General features: G+C 53.2%; 1 protein-coding gene across 4 annotated transcripts in view; it reads left to right on the top strand.

Moving 5' to 3' along the window:
* Nucleotides 1–20,018, top strand: part of SAMD4A (sterile alpha motif domain containing 4A) — a 124,811-nt gene that overhangs the window by 58,321 nt on the left and 46,472 nt on the right. For all 4 annotated transcript variants that reach the window (XR_013228619.1, XM_077324029.1, XM_077324027.1 and 1 more), the window contains exon 3: nt 13,747–14,265. Coding sequence is in view for 3 of the 4 variants with exons in the window: in XM_077324029.1 (XP_077180144.1) it covers nt 13,747–14,265 (519 nt within the window). In the remaining variant the exon portion in view is untranslated. The remainder of the gene's footprint in view (nt 1–13,746; nt 14,266–20,018) is intronic.

Genomic DNA, 20,018 nt, shown 5'->3' with positions numbered 1-20,018 from the left:
CCAGCATGCCAAAGAAATGTGTGGAGCCGAAGAAGCGCTATCTCTGCTTCCAATGTCCTGCCCTTGCACCTGCCTCCATCTCCCTTCTCCCGGGGACAGGATTTATTTATTTATTTGTAAAGCAAACTGCCTGGAGCAACAAATAGGCCTACAAGCATGCAGGCAAAGCGAAAAATATTTTTTCCCAAAACTGTCACACAAAGCATGCCTCTCTAAAGTCCCCCTCCCAATCGGGAACGAGATTATTTTTTTTAAGATTCAAGCCTCGTCATTCCATAAGGGATGGCGTTATAAAAAGCACTATGCATCTGTGATTAGATGCATAGGCATTTAAACAGAGGACTATTAATTTAAAAAACTGGCGGGCATCGCAGGCCCTTTGGAAAAAAGAAGAAAGAGGATTGGCTGCCTGGCATGATTGACAGGTGGAAGAGAGTCACGAATAAACCGCGTTGCTCTCTTCTGCAATTTCCAGCAGCGCTTGTGGAGTTTGAGAAGCGCAAAAAGGCGGCAAGACAGCAAAAAGGTGAGGAATGGCCGGAGGCACGATAATATTTAGCGCTACGCCATTCAGGTGACGTAACGCTATTTTTTCCAATGTGCGGAACTTGCCACAAGGAACCACCATGAGACTGTGGGGAATCCAGGGTGACCCTCCCTCCCTACAGCCTCCAAGCCAGGACTAATACCCCTCGTATGAGACCCCCACACATGCATTATTAATTGGCGTGTGGAAACATCTTTGGCTGCAGGCATTCTGCCCCGATTCTTCATCCCTCGACTGAAAAAGGAATTGAACCCAGTCAGGGCCTTTCCGGATCACCAGCCTCCTTCCGCAACCGTCCCGCCCATCTTTGCCTCGTGAGACTGTTTCCCGAGGTAAACATTTCTGAAAGTTTCTCGCTCCCCGCTGTTGTCGTTCGAGGGATTCTCGCGGCCCGCCCACACGAATCAGGAGCCATCTGGCGCTGGAGTTTTCCCTCCAGATTGCGTTCTGCTCTGCTTTGGATTAAAAAAAAAAAGAAGCCCCCAAATTAAAATAATTCTCCATGAAGATATTGTCGATCGTGTGCGGGGACACACTGAGGTAGTGATCGGTGGATGTTCCCTCTCCAAACTCGCGTCTAGAATTGTCGCCTGGACTTCTACATGCATCACTAAATTGCAGGGGGTACCGTTTTTATTTCCTTTAAAATATTCTCAAGCCGCCTTTCCCCTCAGTTTAGGGTCCTCAAGGCAAGGAAGACTAAAATACATATAAATACATTAAAACACATAAACACCTAAGCTCTCGTTGCCTGCCACCAGTCCAAGAGGCCTAGGGTAGTCAACTAAGGTAGGAAATTCCTGGAGATGTGGGTATGGAGGGCAGAATTTGAGGAGGAAAAGAATCTCGGCAGAGTTTCATAGCATTGAGTCCACCTTGCAAAGCAGCCATCTTCTCCTGGGGAAGCAATCTCTGCAGTCTGGAGATCTCTTGTAATTTGGGCCGTGGGTGAGGGGGTCTCCAGGCCTCACCAGGGGGTTGGCAACCATAAAGTGGCAGTCGGAGGATCTCTTTAAAAACTCAGTGGTGTCACAGATGTGACGATGTCACTTCCTGGGAAACCTGGAGCTGAGAATGGCAGCTGTATGGGAAAACTGACCCTGCCCTCCTCATGTTCCCGTCTCCAGACCTTCCACCAGTTTGTTCGTTCGTTCGTTCATTCATTCATTCATTACACTTCTCTACAGCCCTCTGTGGTAAATCTCTGCTGAGTGAGGCAAATCTCTGCTGAGAGAATTTAGCGCTTCTGGAGCGCAGTCACTTTAAAAGAAGCCTTGCAACTGGGATGTCTTTGAACTGATGCCCTGACCAATCAGGGAAGACTGCTTTGCACTGAGGCACAGCAGTGAGTTAATTAGCAAAAAGGAGATATTTGTACACTTACTGATGGTAGTTTTTGAAATATCAAGGCTTATATCCACCCCAGGATACCGTGGGGAAAAGTTAGAGTCACCACAAATCAATCATGCATGTTGCAGAGGGAAAATCTAAAACACCCAAAATCAAAATGGAAATCGAATTCAGTGTAGACGGGAGGGATTTATTCGAGCTGGGAGTGGGTAAAAATCACCCTGGAGACCCAGTTTTAATTCTGGAAGATCTCAAGACACCCTCTTAGGAACGGCAGCCTTAGGGAGAAACTGGGAATCGGGGTGCACGTTGAACCTGCACTTGGTTTAGGCTACATGCTTGGCTTGTTGTGCTGCTGATGTTACGAGGAGGGATCCGTTCCCACCTGCCACCGTCAGAGACAGGTGTGTGCAAACAGAAAGGAGACCCTGAGACAAATGCTATAGAGAGCGGCCGATGGTTCCTTCTTTGCCAGCAAACATTTCGTCAACATCCGTTCTGTGCCAGGAGGCCCATCTCTGGCAAACACCCTGCCAGAAACCACAAAGGCCGTTCCCAGTCCTCCTTTTATAGCCGCTGTGAAATATTTTCCCGTTTCTCTGCAGGGAGGCAAATCCTGAAATATTTCTGTCCCCGTCAACCATGTGAGATTTTGGGTTTTTTAAATGAAACATTTCTTTCTTTAACCCACAGAGGCTGAGTAGCCCAGGTAGGCCTGATCTTAGCAGATCTCTGAAGGTAAGCAGGGTTAACCCTGCCTAACATTTGGATGGGAAGACCTCCAAGGATTTGGGTGGAAGTTCCTCCAAGAAACACTTGGAGGTCATGATGCAAAGACTGAAGGGCAATCCTCGGATACCCAGGGAAATGCCAATTGTCACGTTGGGGCTGGGGGGTGAATTTTCTCCAGGTCAGACTGGCCAAGGATTCTGGGGCATCATCTGAGCATGGAATTGGGGTTACTCTGCATGGGCAGGTAGTTGTGAATCTCATGCATTCCACAGGGGTTGGAATAGATGGCCCTGGAGGTCCCTTCCAGCTCTGTGATTCTAGGATTCTATGATCTCCTGGCTACATGACACATGCCGTGCAATAAATAATATCCATAGAGGTTGGGAAGGGACCTTTTGCCCCCACCCACAACGCCCTGAAATGGTGATAGGATTGGCCCCTGTGTGAGGGGACTAGATGGACCCCTGGTCTGACCCAGCAGGGCTCTTCTGATGTTCTTAGGAAGGCCTCGGCCTCTCTGCCCTGTTGCTGGCCTGCCAGAGGAACTGGCTGGCCCCTGTGTGAGAGAGGAGGCTGGACTGGAGGGACCCCTGGTCTGACCCGGCAGGGCTCTCCTGATGTCCTTAGGAAGGCCTCGGCCTCTCTGCCCTGTTGCTGGCCCTTCAGAGGAACTGGCTGGCCCCTGTGTGAGACAGGAGGCTGGACTGGATGGACCCCTGGTCTGACCCAGCAGGGCTCTCCTGATGTCCTTAGGAAGGCCTCGGCCTCTCTGCCCTGTTGCTGGCCCTCCAGAGGAACTGGCTGGCCCCTGTGTGAGACAGGAGGCTGGACTGGATGGACCCCTGGTCTGACCCAGCTGGGCTCTCCTGATGTCCTTAGGAAGGCCTTGGCCTCTCTGCCCTGTTGCTGGCCCTCCAGAGGAACTGGCTGGCCTCTGTGTGAGACAGGAGGCTGGACTGGATGGACCCCTGGTCTGACCCAGCAGGGCTCTCTGATGTCCTTAGGAAGGCCTCGGCCTCTCTGCCCTGTTGCTGGCCCTCCAGAGGGACTGGCTGGCCCCTGTGTGAGACAGGAGGCTGGACTGGAGGGACCCCTGGTCTGACCCAGCAGGGCACTCCTGATGTTCTTAGGAAGGCCTCGGCTCTTCTGAAGTTCTTACGTTCCATCTCAAATGCATGGAGAATAGCCAAAAAAGTGACGAGCATTAGTTCTGTACAAAAGGGCTACCCATGTGCACTACTTCTGTGCTCCAGAATGCTCCATTCTGATGCTTTTGCTTTCCCTTGAGCTTTGGGGTGCTTAGAGGAAGATAATCAGAGACACAGCTGGAGGGGGGAAGAAATACGCCTGGAGAAATGGCCCTCCCGAGTAGGGGGGGGGGGGCTGGCTTTCCGAATTTCCAATTGGCCAGGGAGAGCATCCTCTTTCGCAAGCCGTCCTTCCCAAACTGGCTCGGGGAGCCGATGATTTCACCCTGCCCGTCTTTTTGATGCGGAAGCCATCTTGTCCTTGCGTCATCTGGCAGGGAATGCAGGCAGATTTTTCTTTCCATGTGAGTCATCCTGCCTGTCCAGCTCCTAATGTCACTCTCTTGGAATTTCTGCCTAATCATTTCCTCCTGCCTCTGCTGGCGTGGGCGTGGGCTTTCATTGATGCCGGGGGCTTTGTGGGGACCTCTCTCGCCGCCTGATCCGGTCCTAAGCTATTCCAGTTTCACCCCGTAGGAATCCAGGGACTTGCAGGGTAGGACTCTGCCTGGCTTCCCATCCTTTAGTCCTGGGGTCCCCAAGCGGATTTGAGCCTCGGGACCCTGTTGGACTTCAGGGTGGTGGAAGTAGCCACAAAATGGCTGCCACAGATTTGCTTTGGTGGTGTCGTAGCTAAGAGTGGCGGCCTCTAGCCTGGAGAGCCAGGTGCAATTGCCTGCTTCTCCTCCGCATGCCACAAGCTGGGTCACCTTGGGCCAGTCCAAGTTCTCTCAGAGCTGTTCACAGCGAGCAGTTCTTTCAGAGCTCTCTTGGCCTCAGCTACCACACAGGGTAGAGGAAAGGGAAGGCAAATGTTAGCCGCTTTGAGACTCCTTCAGGTAGAGAAAAGCGGCATATAACAACCAACTCTTCTTCTTCTTCAGTAATCTTAGGACTTTCTCAGCCTCCCCTCCCTCACAGGGTGTCTGTTGTGGGGAGAGGAAAGGGAAGGCGATTGTAAGCTGCCTTGAGACTCCTTCAGGTAGAGAAAAGTAAGGTATAAAAATCAACTAATCTGAAGAGCTGAGTTCGATTCCCCGTTCTTCCTCCACATGCTGCCACCAAGGTGACCTTAGGCCAGTTACAGTTTGCTTTGAGCTATACTTCCAGAACAGTTCTCTCTGAGCTCTCTAAGCCCCACCTACTTCACAGGTAGTTCCGGGAACAGGATTCTTGGTCACTATGTGGCAACATCCACATAATGGCCAGACTGGTGGTTGGCAAGCCCAGGAGCCAGGCCCACATGCTGCCGCTGCAACCTCCACAACAGACCCCCTGTGAGGGAGGGGAGGCTGAGAGAGCCCTGAGATTACTGAAGAAGAAGAAGAAGAGTTGGTTCTTATATGCCGCTTTTCTCTACCTGAAGGAGGCTCAAAGCGACTTCCAGTCGCCTTCCCTTTCCTCTCCCCACAACAGACACCCTGTGAGGGAGGGGAGGCTGAGAGAGCCCTGAGATTACTGAAGAAGAAGAGCTAATTCTTATATGCCGCTTTTTTCTACCCGGAGGATCATAGAATCACAGAATCCTAGAGTTGGAAGGGGCCATACAGGCCATCTAGTCCAACCCCCTGCTCAACGCAGGATCAGCCCTAAGCATCCTAAAGCATCCAAGAAAAGTGTGTATCCAGCCTTTGCTTAAAGACTTCCAGTGAGGGGGCGCTCACCACCTCCTTAGGCAGCCCATTCCACTGCTGAACTACTCTGACTGTGAAAAACTTTTTCCTGATATCTAGCCTATATCGTTGTGCTTGAAGTTTAAACCCATTACTGCGTGTCCTCTCCTCTGCAGCCAGCAGAAACAGCATCCTGCCCTCCTCCAAGTGACAACCTTTCAAATACTTAAAGAGGGCTATCATGTCCCCTCTCAACCTCCTTTTCTCCAGGCTGAACATTCCCAAGTCCCTCAGCCTATCTTCATAGGGCTTGGTCCCTTGGTCCCTATTAAAGGCTTGCGGTTCTTGTTATGTTACCCTTGCTTAATTTCAACCCCAAATGCTGTTGGAACCCCGAAGGAAATGGTGTCGTTTCCAGCCTTCAGGCAGGACTGTGAGATCTCCCGGAATTACCGCTAATCTCCGGACAGCGGAGATTAGTTCCTCTGGAGAAAATGCCTCCTTTGGAGACTAGATACTGCAAGCTGACCCTGTGCTGATGTGCCTCTTGTCCCCCAGCTCTGTCCTCCCCAATCTCCAGAAATATTCATTTGCCATCATTCAAGGTAAATAACACTTGTTTCGTACAGGCCGTGACACCCGTGAGTCACCCTTGGGAGCCCCGGGCTCAAATCTCCGTACTCTGTGGGGCTTACTAGATGGCCAGTCACTCTTTGTCACCCTCAATTCTTTACTGCAGTTTCCTCAGCTTGGCCTCTACTGCCACTCTCCCCGAAAAGGTGCAGCCCAGGGAGGACGATGGCGGAGAGCCAGCGTGGCGTAAGGGTTAAGAGTGGCCTCTAATCTGGAAAACCGGGCTCGATTCCCCGTTCCTCTTCCACATGCCGCCAGCTGGGAGACCTCGAGCCAGTTCTCCTAGAGCTGTACTCACAGAGCAGTTCTCTCAGAGCTCTTTTGGCCCCACCCACCTCACTGGGGAGAGGAAGGGAAAGATGTCTGTATGCTGCTTTGGGGCTCCTTTGGGTAGTGAAAAGCAGGGTACAAAGACTCAGCCAGTGTGGAATAGTGGTTAATAGCAGTGGTTTCTAATCTGGCAAGCGGGGTTTGATCCCCGGCTCCTACACATTTGGATAAACCTTGAAAAACGTCCCGGGGGGGGGGGGGGATAGGACAGACACAAGCAGCCAGCCAATCAGCTCTTCTGCAGGAAACTACTCCAATTGGTTCAGCTCAGCCTGCAGGGAACGAGATATTTCTAACTATTTCTACACATGTTGGATGATCTTGATAGTCTCAAGAAGTGGGCTAAACTGAATAAAATAAAGTTCACTAGGGACAAATGTAAAGTTCTGCATTTAGGTAGGAAAAAACAAATACCCCAATATAAGATGGGGGAGACTTGTCTTGGCAGTAGCATGTGCGAAAAGGATCTGGGGGTCTTAATAGACCATACATTGAATATGGGTCAGCAGTGTGACTCAGTGGCTAAAAAGGCAAATGGGATTTTGGGCTATATCAAAAGGAGTATCGTGTCCAGATCACGGGAGGTGATGGGGATTTGCTCTGCTCTGGTTCGGCCTCACTTGGAGTCCTGTGTTCAGTTTTGGGCACCCCAGTTGAAGAGGGATGTAGACAAACTGGAGCGTGTCCAGAGGAGGGCAACAAAGATATTGAGGGGTTTGGAGACCAAGATGCATGGGGAAAGGTTGGGGAGCTTGGTCTGTTTAGCTTGGAGAGGAGACGACTGAGAAGGGATCTGATAACCACCTTCAAGTATTTAAAAGGCTGTCATATAGAGGATGGAGCAGAGTTATTCTCTCTTGCCTTGGAGATATAGACCAGAATCAATGGAATGAAATTAAAACAAAAGAAATTCCATCTTAACCTCCGGGAGAAGTTCCTGACAGTGAGAGCAGTTCCTCAGTGGAACAGGCTTCCTCGGGAGGTGGTGGGTTCTCCATCTTTGGAGATTTTCCAACAGAGGCTGGAGAGCCATATGACAGAGGGGCTGATTCTGTGAAGGTTCAAGGGAGTGGCAAGTGACAGTTGGTGAGCGAGAGGGTTGTGAGTGTCCTGCAGAGTGCAGGGGATTGGACTAGATCAGTGGTCCCCAACCTGCAGGCCGCGGCCCGGTGGCGGGCCGCGAAGGCCATGGCGCTGGGCAGTGGCTCCCTCTCCCCGTCCCCCCCCCCGCAGTAAAAAACGTCCCGGGCCGCAAGCTTGCGGCCCAGGAAGCTTCTTACTGCGGGAGGGCGGGGAGAGGGAATCAGGGCCGGGCCACGCATCGTGCATGCGCGGCCAGTGCGGGCGCGGCCTGATGCGTGGGGCGCGGCCGGATGCGCGGGCATGGCCCGTGCAGGCGCACCCCGATGCGCGGCCGTGGCCCGCACGAGCACGGCCTGATGCCCTGCCGGTCCCCAGTCTCAGAAAGGTTGGGGACCACTGGACTAGATGACCCAGGAGGTCCCCTCCAACTCTATGATTCTGTAATTCTTTTTATGCCCTACCGGGGTGCTTTTGCAGCTGGATTTTCCTCTTCGAAACAGGAACATCTGCTTCCAAAGTGCATTGGACGTGCATTATCCAACACGTGTAGAAAGCAGGCTCGGGACTACCATGCTTGGGTATGTCCATGCACTCACAAAATACGCCACCCTAGAACCAGAGCGCCAGAATTCTCTGCCGAGGACAGGGGCTCCTAAGAAGAGAAACACACATGAAACAGCTTCTCAGTTTGGAAAAGACCAACCCTCGCTGAAAGGGCTGGACCCGGGGCCGTGAAAGAAGAGCATTATGCGCACGAAAAGCGGCGTTTGTATTTTCCTTTGCGGGGCGGAGAGAGGCCAAGAGAAACTGTGAGATCTAATTTTGGAGCGGAGTTATTACAGGTCACAGGGACTTGGGCAGAGCGAGGACTCCAACGCGGAAGCAGCACAGGCCTGTCACATGCCGGTCGGGCCGCGCACCGAGGAGGCTTGTGAAAGGAGCGTTGTGCTTGTGTTTTGTTTTTCATTTGTCCGGGAACGCAAAAATAGTTCATGCGCCTTACTTTGGAAGAGGGGGCCTGGGGAAAGAAGGTGGAGAGAGAGAGAGAAATGCAGTTGCATTTTTCTTCCTGCTGGGCCATCCTCCACCCTGTAGCATTTGTCAACCCTCCGGACAGATGCATTTATATATAGGGCCAGTGACGCCGGTCTTTGTCGCTTCCCCGGCATTATTTTTGTACGGCAGGAATCTCGCCCAGTCATTAGCCAGCTAAGTCACAAGCTGCGCGGCCCCCGTGAACTCAGGATCTTATTTTTAACACCCATTTCTTCCCCCAGCCCTTTTGAGCACATGAATTCAAAAGAAATTCCATCTAAACCTCCGGAAGAAGTTCCTGACAGTCAGAGCGGTTCCTCAGTGGAACAGGCTTCCTCGGGAGGTGGTGGGTTCTCCATCTTTGGAGATTTTTAAACAGAGGCTGGAGAGCCACCTGATGGAGAGGCTGATTCTGTGAAGGTTCAAGGGGGTGGCAGGTGACAGTGGATGAGCAAGAGGGCTGGGAGTGTCCTGCATAGTTCAGGGGGTTGGACTAGATGACCCAGGAGGTCCCATCCAACTCTATGATTCTATGAATCCAGATAGCACTAACCAGTGAGTTCCACGGTTGCCATCCAGTGACTGGGAGGGACAAGGACGCAGGGATTGATGTCATGACATACTTTCTGGGCTGAACCCGTAACAAGGATACAATCTTGATTGTCGAGCAGTTTTGCTGAGTACCAAGAGATGTTCCTGCCCTACAGGGCTGGTGCGGGGGGTGCTTGCAGCCCCCTGGGAATCCGCAGGCCGATTGCCTCTGCTTCAAGGCCTGAAAACCGAACAGGCCGTCTGACCAAGACCAGAAGGACCTGCCGACAGACGCCAGCTATCAACGTGACCCAGTCTATTCTTTGCAATCCTCTTTGACCTCCCTGCTGGTCCGTGTGGCTTTTGCGAGCTGTTTGGACTGGGAGGGTAATTTCGGTCAGGAACCACCCCCCCCCCCCGAATTCAGCTGTTCAGCAGCAGGTGGTTCACAACCTCTCTGGAAGGTGTGTTGGGGGGGGGGTGCTCGGGATGCACGGACACAAGAGATCTGCTCCCGGTGGCCCTGTGCGCGCCTGTTTTGGCTCTTAAGGGCCGTGAGTTTGAAGGATAAAAAAGAAACGTCTGAGCAGCCACCAACCCTTCCACAGTGCCATAACCCCCTGTGAGAGCCAGCGTGGGGTAACGATTAGGAGCCACTGGTTCTAATCCGGACAGCCAGGATTGATTCATAGCATCATAGAGTTGGGAGAGGCCATGGATCCTGCTGGAGAACTGGGGAATATTCAGCCTTGTGCAGCCATGATAAGGATCTCAGGCTGCCTCAGGAAGTGGGGAGCTACCCCTCACTGGCCGTCTCCAAGCAGCAGCTGGACAGATCCTTCTCCTGGATGCTTGAGGCTGATCCTGCTCTGAGCAGGGGGTGGGACTAGATGGCCTGGATGGCCCCTTCCCACTCTAGGATTCTAGGTGTCTAGTTCAGCAGTGGAAGGGGCTGCGTAAGGAGGTGGGGAGCTCCCCCTCACTGGCCGTCTTCAAGCAGTGGCTGGACAGATCCTTCTCCTGGATGCCTGAGGCTGATCCTGCACTGAGCAGGGGGTGGGACTAGATGGCCTGTATGGCCCCTTCCCACTCTAGGATTCTAGGAGTCTAGTCCAGCAGTGGAAGGGGCTGCCTAAGGAGGTGGGGAGCTCCCCCTCACTGGCCGTCTTCAAGCAGCGGCTGGACAGATCCTTCTCCTGGAGGCTGGAGGCTGATCCTGCCCTGAGCAGGGGGTGGGACTAGATGGCCTGCATGGCCCCTTCCCACTCTGGGATTCTAGGAGTCTAGTTCAGCAGTGGAAGGGGCTGCGTAAGGAGGTGGGGAGCTCCCCCTCACTGGCCGTCTTCAAGCAGTGGCTGGACAGATCCTTCTCCTGGATGCTGGAGGCTGATCCTGCACTGAGCAGGGGGTGGGACTAGATGGCCTGTATGGCCCCTTCCCACGCTAGGATTCTAGGAGTCTAGTTCAGCAGTGGAAGGGGCTGCCTCAGGAGGTGGGGAGCTCCCCCTCACTGGTGGTCTTCAAGCAGTGGCTGGACAGATCCTTCTCCTGGATGCTTGAGGCTGATCCTGCACTGAGCAGGGGGTGGACTAGATGGCCTTGATGGCCCCTTCCCACTCTAGGATTCTGGGAGTCTAGTTCAGCAGTGGAAGGGGCTGCCTGAGGAGGTGGGGAGCTCCCCCTCACTGGCCGTCTCCAAGCAGCAGCTGGACAGATCCTTCTCCTGGATGCTGGAGGCTGATCCTGCACTGAGCAGAGGGTGGGACTAGATGGCCTGTCTGGCCCCTTCCCACTCTAGGATTCTAGGAGTCTAGTTCAGCAGGGGAAGGGGCTGCCTAAGGAGGTGGGGAGCTCCCCCTCACTGGCCGTCTTCAAGCAGCGGCTGGACAGATCCTTCTCCTGGATGCTGGAGGCTGATCCTGCACTGAGCAGGGGGTGGGACTAGATGGCCTGCATGGCCCCTTCCCACTCTAGGATTCTAGGAGTCTAGTTCAGCAGTGGAAGGGGCTGCCTAAGGAGGTGGGGAGCTCCCCCTCACTGGTGGTCTTCAAGCAGCGGCTGGACAGATCCTTCTCCTGGATGCTTGAGGCTGATCCTGCACTGAGCAGGGGGTTGGACTAGATGGGCTCCATGGCCCCTTCCCACTCTAGGATTCTAGGAGTCTAGTTCAGCAGGGGAAGGGGCTGCCTCAGGAGGTGGGGAGATCCCCCTCACTGGCCGTCTTCAAGCAGCGGCTGGACAGATCCTTCTCCTGGATGCTGGAGGCTGATCCTGCACTGAGCAGGGGGTGGGACTAGATGGCCTGCATGGCCCCTTCCCACTCTAGGATTCTAGGAGTCTAGTTCAGCAGTGGAAGGGGCTGCCTAAGGAGGTGGGGAGCTCCCCCTCACTGGTGGTCTTCAAGCAGCGGCTGGACAGATCCTTCTCCTGGATGCTTGAGGCTGATCCTGCACTGAGCAGGGGGTTGGACTAGATGGGCTCCATGGCCCCTTCCCACTCTAGGATTCTATGACTTTCCATAAGGGTCTTGAAGAGAATCGACCAACGTGCTTAGTTGATTGGGATTGATTTTCCTTGATGGAAATTTCTGGTTTTCTGATTTATTTCTTGAGTCTCTCTGCATTCCTAATTTTCTTCTTGCGCCTCAGTCCCCAGTGAAACTCAGCCATGCTCTGAAGCTGTTAATTTTGCTTTTTACGGAATACCTTTCTAGACACGCACGTCGAATTCTCAGCTGTTCCTTTCTCGCCCGAAGAAATTATCTGAATGCTTGGGGCGGGGCAGTGGTGGGTGGGAGAACAGTTTGCGGAGTAGGTTGTTAAACCGAAAACAAGGGTGTAATAAAACAGCAATTTACTAACAACCAGAGCCCGCAAATATTCCGCCAGGGCATTGTGCCGGAATAATACCCAGTTTGATACAGAGTCCTTCTTTGATTTCCGAGGGCAGCATATCTTTCCCCCTTCTGTGTGGCACATTAATTATAGCCCTCACTAATTGTTATAAATTGCTGTCTTGTTTTTTAAATTGGTGGGAGATCACGGGGGGGATTTTCGTCTGTCTTTGGTTGATATGCCCAGCGGACATGTTGGTATTCGCTACTGTTGCAATGCATGCGCTGATCTTCCAAATTGTGCATTTAAATTTTCCTCCCCCCAACCCTCCCAAAATTCTGGTATTCCCACTTGGTTCTGTAAATTAGCTGTCAGATATGTTGATCTCTTTGGAACTGGTTGCCAACTTTGGGGCAGCTCTTACCCCCCGAATTTTTGCTCGGTAATCAGAGAGATTTTTCTCGATTCTTCCTGTAATGGTGCTCAGGTAGGGATGCCAACCTCCAGGTGGGCCCTAGGAATCTCCCAGGATAAGAAGAAGAATTGGTTCTGTTTTGCCTGAAATTACAAGCCGTAAGCCCTCCCTGAGCCTGTGGGGAGGGGCGGCCTATAAATTAAAATATTATAATTTAAAAAATAATAAACAGATGCTTTGCCCCTGAGCCACTGCCCTCCCCCGCGCCCCCGTCCCCATTGTCTGTGTGGTTTCCCGTCTGACCCTGAAATAGCCAAACTAATTTCGAACTAGTTGTGTGCAGCTGACCCTGAAATGGCCAAATTAATTTTAAGCTCAATGTTTTGACGTGGGCGTGAAACTCGAGGGGGAGACGGTTACAGGACTGCCGCAGTTGAGTGCAGGGTTAGACCTCACAGGGCTCCCGGCTGCTGCCCCCATCCATCCCCTGGGCCGAACCCATACCCCGTGGCCTTTGGCTGCCCCTCATCTTGCCTGCTGACTACCTTCGAGAGGTGTTTTCCCTCCCAGCGACAAAATATCCCAACGCCTCTCGTGCTTCAGGGCTAGCAAAATGATACGTCTTGAGCCATGGGGAGGGGCTGCAGCTGAACAGCTGAGCACAACCTGTGCACGAAGGAGGCCTCAGAATCAAAGCGCCAGTAATGCACGGCAGCTTCCGTCGTTATCCCCTGCTCTGTTTTAGCCTCACAACAACCCTGTGAGGTAGGCAACGAATAAAGAAATTAGAAAGCGGACGTGGGGAAGCTCTGCTCTATAAAGTCCAGAGACGGCTGGCCAACATGGCCCATTTTGGGGGCCCTTTCCTGCTCTTTCAAAGAGCCTCTTGTGGCGCAGAGTGGTAAGGCAGCAGACATGCAGTCTGAAAGCTCTGCCCATGAGGCTGGGAGTTCGATCCCAGCAGTTGGCTCAAGGTTGACTCAGCCTTCCATCCTTCCGAGGTCGGTAAAATGAGGACCCAGCTTGCTGGTGGGGGGTAAACAGTAATGACTGGGGAAGGCACTGGCAAACCACCCCGTATTGAGTCTGCCAAGAAAACGCTGGAGGGCGTCACCCAAGGGTCAGACATGACTCGGTGCTTGCACAGGGGATACCTTTACCTTTACCTTTTACCTGCTCTTTCCTGCGTGAGAGCTTTCTTGTTCGGGAGACGAGAGCAGGGCCGTGAAACCACCCAAACTTTGCCGATCTCGAACCTCTCGGTTTGCTCGCTTTCTGCTTTCACAGCTCCTGTGTATTTTCTTTCCTCCCCTCCCCTCCCCTCCCCTCCCCTCCCCTCCCCTCCCCTCCCCTCCCCTCCCCTCCCCTCCCCTCCCCTCCCCTTGTGGCCCAGCAGGAATTATTAAACAGTGGCAGCAAGAATCGAAGGACAAAGTCATCTCTCTGCTGCTCACCCACCTTCCTTTGCTGAAGCCGGGCAACATCGACGCGAAAGCCGAGTACATGAAGCTGCTCCCGAAAATCCTGGCGCACTCGATCGAGCACAGCCAGCACATCGAGGAGAGCCGGCAGCTCCTCTCCTACGCCTTGATCCACCCCGCCACGTCCCTGGAGGACCGCAGCGCCCTGGCCATGTGGCTCAACCACTTGGAGGACCGCACCTCGGGGACCTTCGCCAGCCAGAACCGAGGACGGTCCGACTCGGTGGATTACGGCCCGTCGCACTACTACCACCAAAGGCAGAACTCGGACGATAAGCTGAACGGCTGGCAGAGCTCCCGGGACTCCGGCATCTGCGTGAACGCCTCGAGCTGGCAGGACAAGAGCCTGGGCTGTGAGAACGGGCACCTGCCCCTTTATTCCTCGTCCTCCGTCCCCACCACCATCAACACCATCGGAACCGGCTCCGGGACAAGTAAGTGGGCGCCGGGGTAGCAGGGGGCGGTTTCTGGAGCCCCCCTCCTCTTCCACGTGCAGCCAGCTGGGCGACCTTGGGCCACTCGCAGTTCTCTCACAGCTCTCTCAGCATCACCCGCCTCACAGGGCGCCGGGGGTAGCAGGGGGCGGTTTCTGGAGCCCCCCTCCTCTTCCACATGCAGCCAGCTGGGCGACCTTGGGCCATTCACAGTTCTCTCAGAGCTCTCTCAGCCTCACCCTCCTCACAGGGCGCCGGGGTAGCAGGTGGCAGTTTCTGGAGCCCCACTCCTCTTCCACATGCAGTCAGCTGGGCGATCTTGGGCCATTCACAGTTCTCTCAGTGGCAGGGCGAGGGGCACCGCTGGTAGACGCCAGGGTTGCCCTCTCTCCTGGAGAAAATCCCATGATGGAGTGAGAGGTTGGGGGGGGGGAGGGTGTAATTCTGCTTCCTTCGCCAACTGAAAGACAAAGGCCCCGATCCACTTTGAGGTCTTTTTGCAGAAGAAGAGTTTGTTTTTATACCTGAAGGTATAAAAGCAGCTTTCAATCACCTTCTTCCCACAACAGGCACCCCGTGAGGGAGGTGAGGCTGAGAGAGCTCTGTGAGAACTGATCTATCAGGACTGTGACTAGCCCAAGGTTGGCCGCATGTGGGGGATCAGGGAATCAAACCCGGCTGGCCAATATGCCGCACACTCCCCTCAGAGTCTCCACTCACAACTACTTTACTTCCTTTCAGGACAAAACAATTTTTGTTCAAAACCCAGCAAGGGGCTTTCAAGGCACATGAGAAGCAGAGGTGGTTGGCCATGCCCTTCCTCTGCAGAGCCTTCCTTGGTGGTCTCCCATCCAAGTACCAACACTGCATAGCTTCCAAAATCCGATGAGACCAGGCTATGCCAGGGGTTTTATCTTGCAGCTTTTTAATAGTCTGCTCCTAGTTTATGGGCAGTTTTTATGCTGTTTATGTCCCAGGGCTGGTTTTTAAAATTGTGACCCAGCTTTAATTGTAAGCCACCTGGAGCAGAGACTCTGGAGAGTCATACCCTGAATAGAGGAAGAAATGAATTTGGGATTAAGGTGGGCACCCAGTCATCTTAACAGGGAATTTAGAATCATAGAATCATAGAGTTGGAAGGGGCCATCCAGGCCATCTAGTCCAACCCGCTGCTCAACGCAGGATTAGCCCTGAGCATCCTAAAGCATCCAAGAAAAGTGTGTATCCAACCTTTGCTTGAAGACTGCCAGTGAGGGGGAGCTCACCACCTCCTTAGGCAGCCTATTCCACTGCTGAACTACTCTGACTGTGAACATTTTTTCCCTGATATCTAGCCTATATCATTGTACTTGAAGTTTAAACCCATTACTGCGTGTCCTCTCCTCGGCAGCCAGCAGAAACAGCATCCTGCCCTCCTCCAAGTGACAACCTTTCAAATACTTAAAGAGGGCTATCATGTCCCCTCTCAGCCTCCTTTTCTCCAGGCTGAACATTCCCAAGTCCCTCAACCTATCTTCATAGGGCTTGGTCCCTTGGCCCCAGATCATCTCCGTCGCTCTCCTCTGTACCCTTTCAATTTTATCTACGTCCTCCTTGAAGTGAGGCCTCCAGAACTGCACACAGGACTCCAGGTGTGGTCTGACCAGTGCCGTATACAATGGGACTATGACATCTTGTGATTTTGATGTGATGCCCCTGTTGATACAGCCCAAAATGGCATTTGCCTTTTTTACCACTGCATCACACTGCATGCTCATGTTTAGTTTACAATCCACAAGTAGCAGAGGGCGGTGGTTTTGGTTATCCTTTTGTTTCAGCCAGTGCATCCAAGCTGCAGTCATTTTGTGCACCAAGAGATGTCCAAAACAGCTCTTGTGTAGTGTTACTTTTCCCTTCCGTCTCACAGCATCTCAACAAAAACCCTCACACCTTTCCTGCTCGGTGTCATGGTTAAGAGCAGCAGCCCCTAATCTGGAGAGCCGGGCTTGATTCCTCCTCATGCAGCCATCTGGGTGACCTTGGTCCAGTCAGTTCTCTTAGAGCCAGTTTGGTGTCGTGGTTAGGAGTGCGGACTTCTAATCTGGCATGCCAGGATCGATTCTGCGCTCCCCCACATGCAGCCAGCAGGGTGACCTTGGGTTCCTCACAGCACTGATAAAGCTGTTCTGACCGGGCAGTGATATTAGGGCTCCCTCAGCCTCACCCACCCCACAGGGTGTCTGTTGTGGGGAGAGGAAAGGGAAGGCGATTGTAAGCAGCTTTGAGACTCCTTTGGGTAGGGAAAAGCGGCATATAAGAACCAACTCTTCTTCTTCTTCAGTAATCTCAGGGCTCTCTCAGCCTCCCCTCCCTCACAGGGTGTCTGTTGTGGGGAGAGGAAAGGGAAGGCGACTGTAAGCTGTTTGGAGACTCCTTCGGGTAGGGAAAAGCGGCATATAAGAACCAACTCTTCTTCTTCTTCAGTAATCTCAGGGCTCTCTCAGCCTCCCCTCCCTCACAGGGTGTCTGTTGTGGGGAGAGGAATGGGAAGGCGACTGTAAGCCGCTTTGAGCCTCCTTCGGGTAGGGAAAAGCGGCATCTAAGAACCAACTCTTCTTCTTCTTCTTCTTCTTCTTCTTCTTCTTCTTCTTCTTCTTCTTCTTCTTCTTCTTCTTCTTCTCACAGAGCAGTTCTGTCAGAGCTCTCTCGGCCACTCCTACTTCACCAGATGTCTGTTGGGAGGGAGTGGAATGGAAAGGCGATTGGAAGCCTTCTGGTAGAGAAAAGCGGGGTATAAAAACCAAGCCTTCTCCTCAGAGAGTTTCCCCTCCTGTTTCTGTTTCTGCCTTTCCGCCGTTTTTTCCTCCCCAAAGTCACTTTCTGTTTGTGCCGCTTCCCCACACACACACACACACACACACGCACGCCCCACCTCAATGTTCCTTCCAGGCCTTTCCTCCACAAGCATCCCTTCTCCCCGGTCCAGGTCCTTCCCGGCCGGCTACAATGAGGGCCTTTTGCGCTCCGCTCCCCACACGTAACTCTCGCTCTGCCCAGAGGTGTGTCCAGCCTCTGCCTCACTGGTCTCTTTCAGGCGGATTTCCCAACCCAGGAGACCCGACAGGCATTTCCCCTCGGCTCCGAGGGCAGCCTTGGAAGAGCTCTTTCCACGGCCCCAAACCCCAAAATCACAGGAAAGGCACATCCCCCCATGGTTGTCTCACGGTTCAGGCCGGCACGCTGAGGAAGATCTAGACCCCCCCCTCCATCAGGCTATTTTCGGCGGATTGAAGAGTAAAGATCAATCCCTCTGTCCACCCCTGGGTCTGTTATTCCTTAGGATTTGGTTGCCTCTTCGTCATGGAACCTCTTGGTGGTTATGTACAGATGGTTGTATTTTAGTGCTTGGGTTTTTAAACTATTTTAGGGGAATTTTACGGTCATTGTTATCCTCCACGAGCCTTCACAGGAGTGGCGGGCTGCAAATGCAAATAATAATAATAATAATAATAATAATAATAATAATAATAATTTTCCCACGCTTTTGGCATTCGCTTCTCTCTCGCCTCGGCCTTACGCGTCAGCCTTCGTGTGACACACGCAAGTTGCGCACGAGAATTTGCGGGAGACATAAGACAGGGACAAGAAAAGGCTCTCTGGCCAGGAAGGGACATGTTCTGTTCTGATGAAACCTCGTAGCCAAGGCACCGTGCTGGCTTCCGCCACGAGGTCACTACACCACAAAGTCCTGCTTCATCCCCACATGTGCAGTTCACTAGACCAGGATGTGGGGTCAGCTGCAAGCATAGAGGGGATGGGATAAAAACATGGAGCCCCAAGTCCTTGAGGTCTAGATGGAAGACTCTGTCTGGGGCTGATGCTCTGTCTTCTTGGTGCTTGGGGGGTGGGCACAGTGGGAGGGCTTCCGGAGTTCTGGCCCCACTGGTGGGACCCCCTGAAGTGCCTGTCTCCTGTCGTTTATCAGAACCCTTGGTCTGATTCATAGAATCATAGACTCCTAGAGTTGGAAGGGGCCATAGAGGCCATCTAGTCCAACCCCCTGCTCTACGCAGGATCAGCCCAAAGCATCCTATTCAAAGTGATTTTCCTGAGGGCATGGCATGTGGCTCAATTGGATTGTGCAAGCGGAGAGGCAGGGCCTGATCCTGAGCACACCGAATGGCTGGCGAGTTCTGATCAGACCAATGGGTAGGCCAGATATTGTCAGATCTTGGAAGCTGAGCTGAGGCCCATCAGTGGCTCTTTGCCACAAGCCCTAGGTGGAATACTCTCTGTGGGGCAGGGATGCTCTGTCTCTTTGGTGCTTGAGGGGAGGGGGCACAGTGGGAGGGCTTCTGGAATTCAGGCCCTGCTGGTGGACCTCCTGAGGACCCCTGAGTTTTGGCCCCTTTGTGACACAGAGTGTTGGACTGGAGGGGCCATTGGGCTGATCCAACATGGCTTCTCTCATATTCTTACGTCTGGGGAAGGGACAAGAGTGGGGGGCAAGAGTGGGGGGGCTTCTGGAATTCAGGCCCTGCCAGTGGGCCTCCTGAAGGCACCCATGTTTTGGCCACTGTGCGACACAGAGCGCTGGACTGGATTGGTCGTGGGCCTGATCCAACAGAGCTTCCCACGTGCAGCCACGTGGGTGACCTCGGGCTAGTCCCAGTTCTCTCAGAGCTCTCTCAGCCTCACCCACCTCACAGGGCGTCTTTTGTGGGGAGGTGATTTGAAAGCGATTAGAAACCACTTTGAAACTCCTTCGGGTAGAGAAAAGCGGGGGATAAACACCAACTGTTTGTCTTCCCCGATTCTTCACCAGTAGCCAGCCCGGTCAATCTAGAGAGAGCATTCCTTGAGCAAAGAACTTTTTTAAAGCCGGTCTCTCACTTGGCACGGATTCAACCTGCAGACGACGCCCATGCCTGTCTGAGACCCATTCCACCAGCTCTTTCTTCCTACGGCTGCATGTTGTGGCTGCCAGCCGCCTCACCCGCGCCCCTGGGATTCACCCCCTAAGCCCCTGTGCATCCTTAGCACAATATTTACCCAGAAGATGCGAGCAGCGAAAGGCCAGAAGCAGAGGCTACAGAACCAACGCCGGGAGTCAGCCGGCATCCTGGCCCAGGCGCCGATCAATACACCTGCTAATCGCCCTTTCCAGAGTAAATCTCTCGGGTCTTTAGTGTTTGCTCTGTCGAGATGTCTGATCTCCCGTTTCTGCTTCTCTGACCGCATTCCTCCCCCCCTCCCCGAATGCTTCCAGGATTCAGACCTGGATGGCCCAGCCTAGCTTGCTCTTGTCAGATCTTGGAAGCTAAGCAGGGTCAGCCCCGCCTAGTATTTGGATGGGAGACCTCCGATGAAGGCCAGGGTTGTGGCGCAGAGGCAGGCAATGGCCAACCAGCTCTGAACGTCTCCGAAAGCCCAAACACAAGGGAGAAGAGTAATAACTTTAAACATGCTCTCAGAAGAGCCAGTTTGGTGTCGTGGTTAGGAGTGCGGACTTCTAATCTGGCGAGCCAGGTTCGATTCTGCGCTCCCCCACATGCAACCAGCTGGGTGACCTTGGGCTCCCCACGGCACTGATAAAATTGTTCTGACCGGGCAGTGATATCAGGGCTCTCTCAGCCTCACCCACCCCACAGGGTGTCTGTTGTGGGGAGAGGAAAGGGAAGGCGACTGTAAGCCGCTTTGAGCCTCCTTCGGGTAGAGAAAAGCGGCATCTAAGAACCAACTCTTCTTCTTCTTCAGTAATATCAGGGCTCTCT

The sequence above is a fragment of the Paroedura picta genome, chromosome 2 (genome assembly GCF_049243985.1).
Source record: "Paroedura picta isolate Pp20150507F chromosome 2, Ppicta_v3.0, whole genome shotgun sequence".
NCBI lineage: Eukaryota > Metazoa > Chordata > Lepidosauria > Squamata > Gekkonidae > Paroedura > Paroedura picta.
This window is presented reverse-complemented; position numbering and strand designations above follow the sequence as displayed.